At 43.2% G+C, this 5370-nt stretch overlaps 1 protein-coding gene across 8 annotated transcripts in view; it reads right to left on the bottom strand.

Moving 5' to 3' along the window:
- Window positions 1-5370, bottom strand: part of LOC117523659 (collagen alpha-1(XIII) chain-like) — a 155555-nt gene that overhangs the window by 11852 nt on the left and 138333 nt on the right. For 3 of the 8 annotated variants that reach the window (XM_034185233.1, XM_034185231.1, XM_034185232.1), the window contains one exon: window positions 308-562. The exons of 2 other annotated variants lie outside the window; for them this stretch is intronic. In XM_034185233.1, coding sequence (XP_034041124.1) covers window positions 425-562 — 138 coding nt within the window. In that variant the 3' untranslated portion in view covers window positions 308-424. Of the gene's footprint in view, window positions 1-307; window positions 563-5370 lie in introns of those variants that run through there. 3 more of the 8 variants (XR_004564570.1, XM_034185237.1, XM_034185236.1) reach the window with 3 other exon arrangements.

Genomic DNA, 5370 nt, shown 5'->3' with positions numbered 1-5370 from the left:
TGATTAAAAAGTTATATATAAATAAGTGTTTAAATTATTCTTATTATTATTGCAGCCAGTCTTCTCTGTGTGAGCCTGATCTCATCAAGTCTCAGAAGCTAAGCCGAGTGGGTCCTGGTCTGTGCAAACAGGAGCATCTGACCAGACAACAACATTACTGCATTTTACTGACCACAGTGTTTGCTCTGTAGGAATGACAGCAACACTGGAGCAGCTACTTTTTGGGTTGGATTAATTTTGCGTTCCATACCCAATAAAGTTTATGTTATACTGACACAACAAATTTAAAAAATCTAGTAAAATGGGAGAGCATTGCTCACTAACTAGGTGCATCAGGTGGGAAGTTGTCGGAGGGGTGGAGGAATTACATTAAGGTTTGCCAGGCAGTAAGTAGGAGTAAAGAGGAGGAGTAAGAGGAGGAAGATTAACCCAGGAGTACATTAGAATGCAGGAGGAGGAGCAGGAGGCCGAGGTTTGTGAGAGGGAGAGAGGGCAACCCCGGCCAAAAAATGAGCCATGGGCCACAGAGCAAGGTGGAGGGAAGGAAAGGGGATAGGAAGACCTGTGGAAACAAAGGAAGACAGGACAAAGAGTAAAATCACTGTGCCACAGCTTTGTCCTCAACACCTTCAACTGGACACCAGACAATGTTTGTCAGCAGCACTGACGCAGCTGCGGTGAGTCCAGGTGAACGTGCTGATGGAGCTCATGATTTGAGAGATGGAAGTTGGAATATTAAGAGTCACGTTAATAGGAGAGAAAGAGACATTGTCATCAAGGACATGTAGACATCACAACACATTCTCTGATACACTGTCACCTGCACATCATGGACTTTATGGACACACTCACTGCTCAGTAAGATAAACCTCAAAGTATTTTTACATACATGCTAAGACACTGATCCAGTTCTCAGAGACCAGCTCACGTTCAAACGTGAGTTCAGCTCAACTCCTCAGGTCTGAGACAAAGGCCTTGTTGATCTACACGCGTCGCTCACACCTGAATAATGTCAATTCTTCTGAAAATAAATTGTTCTGAAAATAACATGGAAGCAAATTTTAACACAGTCAGAACCTTTGATGAAAATCAAACCTAGTATTACATTTTGTAATGCCATCAGTAAACTCTGTCTGTAATCAGCTTCAGGTGTTGACACACACAAACCCCTGCGGGGGACAGACGCTGGTCACAGATCTGAGGATGTCTGTGAAATCGTGCCGTCTGAGCCTGGTATTAATAACACAGCCTAATATTGTGTTTTCTGGATATATATTAATCATCTTTTGAATGATAACACACAGTGGCATTTAAAAGCTTGTGAAATGTTGAACTTCTATATCTTTATAATTGTAATAATATTTCTGTTTTCTTAAAGAATGGGGTAAATGACAACCTAGTCCGTTCAGTCATTTGGAAATGTTCATGCATTCCTTCTGAACTGTCAAAAGAAAGCTGACTGTAAAAGTGATGATTACGTTGTTATAGTAAGGTTCGGCTTTAATATTTTCATTTAATGGAGAATTTAACGGACAAATGGACAATTTAATGGACAAACCTCTTAATCATGCTGTAGAGATTTGGTTTGACTGTGAGTTTAAAGAGCAAATTTTAATATAGAGAAGAATCTTTTTTTGAGAGATGAGATTTATTGTCATTGTCATTACACGAGTGCAGCAACAACAAAATTACGTTTACACTCCATTTACCCTCCAATTACCCTCCAATTTCTGAATTTGACACCATAAAAATTTTAAATAAAAGGTTCTGAAACTTTTGCATGCCACTGTAATGTTTGTTTAGATTTTTTAATAATGTCCTGCTGTGCATTGTTATTTAATTTTTCAAAACAAGGCAACTGATGGGGAAAATCTTTTTATATATATAAAATCATATTAACACAAGAAGCCATGCTGAATATGTAACTCATCTCACTTTCATTTCATGCACAGTATTAAAGAGATCATTTGATTTGTTCTTTTTATTCATTTGCAGTTCCACCTTAGATTTGGAATCTATAATAGAAGATATACTTTACTGAATTTTCATACAGTGCACCCAGAAGGTATTCACAGTACTTTTTCTACATTTACTAGCATTACAGCCTTATTCCAAAATAGATGAAGGGCCTTAGTCAGGGATGTGATCAAGAACATGATGGTCACTCTATCAGAGCTCCAGCATTCCTCTCTCCAGAGAAGAGAACAACCATCTCTGCAGCAATCCACCAATCAGGCCTGTATGGTACACTCTAAAACATGCAGCTGCGTTTAGTTATGTCCACTTGCTACCTCTCTTTAACATAAAGACCTCTTACAAGTTTTGGATGTTGAGATCAACTTCAACTGTGAATGTCCTTGAGTCACCCAACCACAGCCCAGACCTGAATCTGAATCTGATTGAACATCTCTGGAGAGCTCTGAAAATGTCTGCGCACCGACGCTCCCTATCCAACTTGATGGAGCTTGAGAGGTGCTGCAAAGAGGAATGCACAAATCTGTCCAAAGATATGTGCGCCAAGCTTGTGGCATCATATTCAAGAAGACTTGAGGATGTATTTGCTGCCAAGGGTGCATCAACAAAGTATTGAGCAAAGGGTGTGAATACTTATGCACACATGATTTCTTAGGGTCCCTTCATACAAAACATGAAAGATGCAGAAACCAGAAGAAAATCTGTGAACCAAAAACGAACCGGGGAACCACGAAACATTCCACCTGCTGTTGTGAGGGACGCACGTTCAGACAGATGTGATTGTGTTCGCAAAGTACTCCCCCAAGGCATGTACCCACCAAATATGAAGATTCTGTGAGCAATAGGTGCCCAGCTACATTGCGGTGAAGGATTTGACAGTTGTGACCACTGGTGACCTTCAAAAGTAGGTCAAGGTCACTGGCCTTCGAACCCATGCGAAGTACTCCACAGCATGTACCCAACAAATATGAAGTGTCTGCGAGCAATAGGTGCCGAGCTATGTTGTGGCGAACGAATTGCAACCGGACAGACGGATGGACTGACAGACAGCTGGACAGACGGAAGGACGGGCGGACAACCCGGATGCTATATGCCCCGCCTAGGGCATAAAAACACCACAATTCAGAATATGTAATTCCTGTTATAAAGAGCGGATTTAGCCTCCGCCTAGACATACACCAGGAAGTAATGAAATGACGTAAATTACTGTTCTCGCTTTCATGTTTTACATGAATTACGTGATGCGCTTCTCTCATGAAGAGCTGACTGGCTCCCGTGTCATGAAGAGCCGGCTCTCGAGCTGTGAACATGTCAGCAGTGATCCTCTGCAAATGTGTGTGTTTAAATTATTACAATGTGGGGAAATCCCGCAGTGACACACGCCTCGCAGGGGGCATCCCGCGGGGTGATTTCCTGCATGGCATGATATTAAGCAGCTTTACGGTGCTCTGAAGCAATATGTTTTAATTTATTCCCACGCAAGGACAGCGTGCCAACATCTGCGTTTCACACTGTCGTTATGCGACTTCATATGCTACAAGCCGCTATAGGTGTTCCCGAGCTGTGACTTGCGAGCACAGATATCTGAACAGCTGCGCGTCGCAGGGGGACACGCCCACCTCTGTCTGAGGACCTCGCAGCTCAGAGAAAAAAAGGCTCACTCTCTGTGGCTTTGTTCTGTGATTTTAATTTCATGTATGTATTATTATGTGTTTGTCCTGCATCTGTCTGATGTCTGTGTTCTGTGTTGTAATGTAACACCTTGCGTGCACGATCATGTCCAGCTGTCAGTCAGTCAGCTGACAGGTGCTGTGTGTCCACAGCAAAGCATATTAGCAAAGCAATCAGACATGCATGAATTCACGCCTTCACCCTTATGTGTTTTATTTAATTTCCACTCTTTCTGTCTGTCATGTAAACTGCAATTTAACATGGTGGAAGTGACATCAGCCGGTCAGGCGGCTTCACACCGTGCTGCCTGCTTAGACACTGGCCGGTCCTCATGAGGATGTGAGCGCCCGCCCACACATGTGCACTGCGTGTTCTCCACCTGAGGTGCAGGACACAGCGGTCACCTGGTCCAGCACCAGAATCCAGGACCCTCAGCCACAGCTGACAGTGTTGGAGTTATGGTGTGTGTGTGTGTGTGTGTGTGTGTGTGTGTGTGTGTGTGTGTGTGTGTGTGTGTGTGTGTGTGTGTGTGTGTCAGTGGGGGTGGTAGCAGTGGGGGGGCACTCCACAAGCCATTTGTGTTGGGAGGGGCGATCAAACACTCCATTGTGTGGTTTCGGCACAGTTACACCCATGTGTGTTGCTAGGTCACGTCACTTTCGTGTGGCACTTAGACATGTTTCACAGACAGGTCAAATGTGGTCATCTGCTCTCTACTATCATACCAGGTGCACGAGTAGCCCCACCTTTTCTAAGTGTACAGCGAGCGGTGTTGGATGTTCATGTGCGACACTTAGAATTTGGCCGACACCTGCCAAGAGGGGCTCAAATGAACATGCGCAGGGCATTCACTGACTTTCAGCCGTTTGTGTGCATGAATGTTGTGGCGACAGGTGTATGAAGCGTTTGAGGCGGCTCCGATTTTTCAAGAATGGTGTGCAATTCTTCCTTCGTGCGCTAGTCAGCTTCAATCATGTTATATGTGAAGGGCCCTTAGTTTTTTAATTTTAATAAATAAATAAAAAACTAATAAAAACCAAGATTTTTCATGTTGTCATTGTGGGGTGTTGTGAGAAGAAGAGTTTTTAGGAAAAAATAAATTTACTCCATTTTGGAATAAGGCACAAAAGTGAAAAAAGGGAAGCACTGCGAATACTTTCTGGATGCACTGTAACGTCTGAAGTCATCATCACTCCTCTTTCTTAAGGGGTGAACCCACCTACCCCCGACTATGCAAAATACTTTTTTTTTTCCCCACAATGTACCATGACACATGCCTTTTAAATGTGGGAGGAAACAGAGCATCTGGAGGACACCCACACAAACATGGGGAGAACATGCAAACGCCACAGGTGGGAATCCAACACATGACCTTCTTGTTGTGAGGCAAAAGTGCTCACCACTAAGAAAACATCCAAACAAACCTGTTTTTGTATGTGACAAGTGATCAGTATGTAGTATGCAGTATGTCTGATTGATAAATTCCTTATTTATATGAGTGAGACAGGCTTTATATGGCTTTACTGTCATGATTGGGGACCTCTCCTCATCAACTGTTCATCTGTCTTGTGGAGTGCCGCAGGGTTCTGTCCTTGGGCTGAATCTATTTTCTTTGTACATTCTGCCATTGGGGTCAATTATAACCCAGCACAACCTTTCATTGTTATGCAGATGATCTGCAAATCTATCTGCCTGTGAGGACTAATGGGAGTGATGCTTTGTCAT

The sequence above is a fragment of the Thalassophryne amazonica genome, chromosome 13 (genome assembly GCF_902500255.1).
Source record: "Thalassophryne amazonica chromosome 13, fThaAma1.1, whole genome shotgun sequence".
Classification (NCBI taxonomy): domain Eukaryota; kingdom Metazoa; phylum Chordata; class Actinopteri; order Batrachoidiformes; family Batrachoididae; genus Thalassophryne; species Thalassophryne amazonica.
Note: the sequence above shows the minus strand (reverse complement) of the source record. Positions and strands in the feature narration are given on the sequence as shown.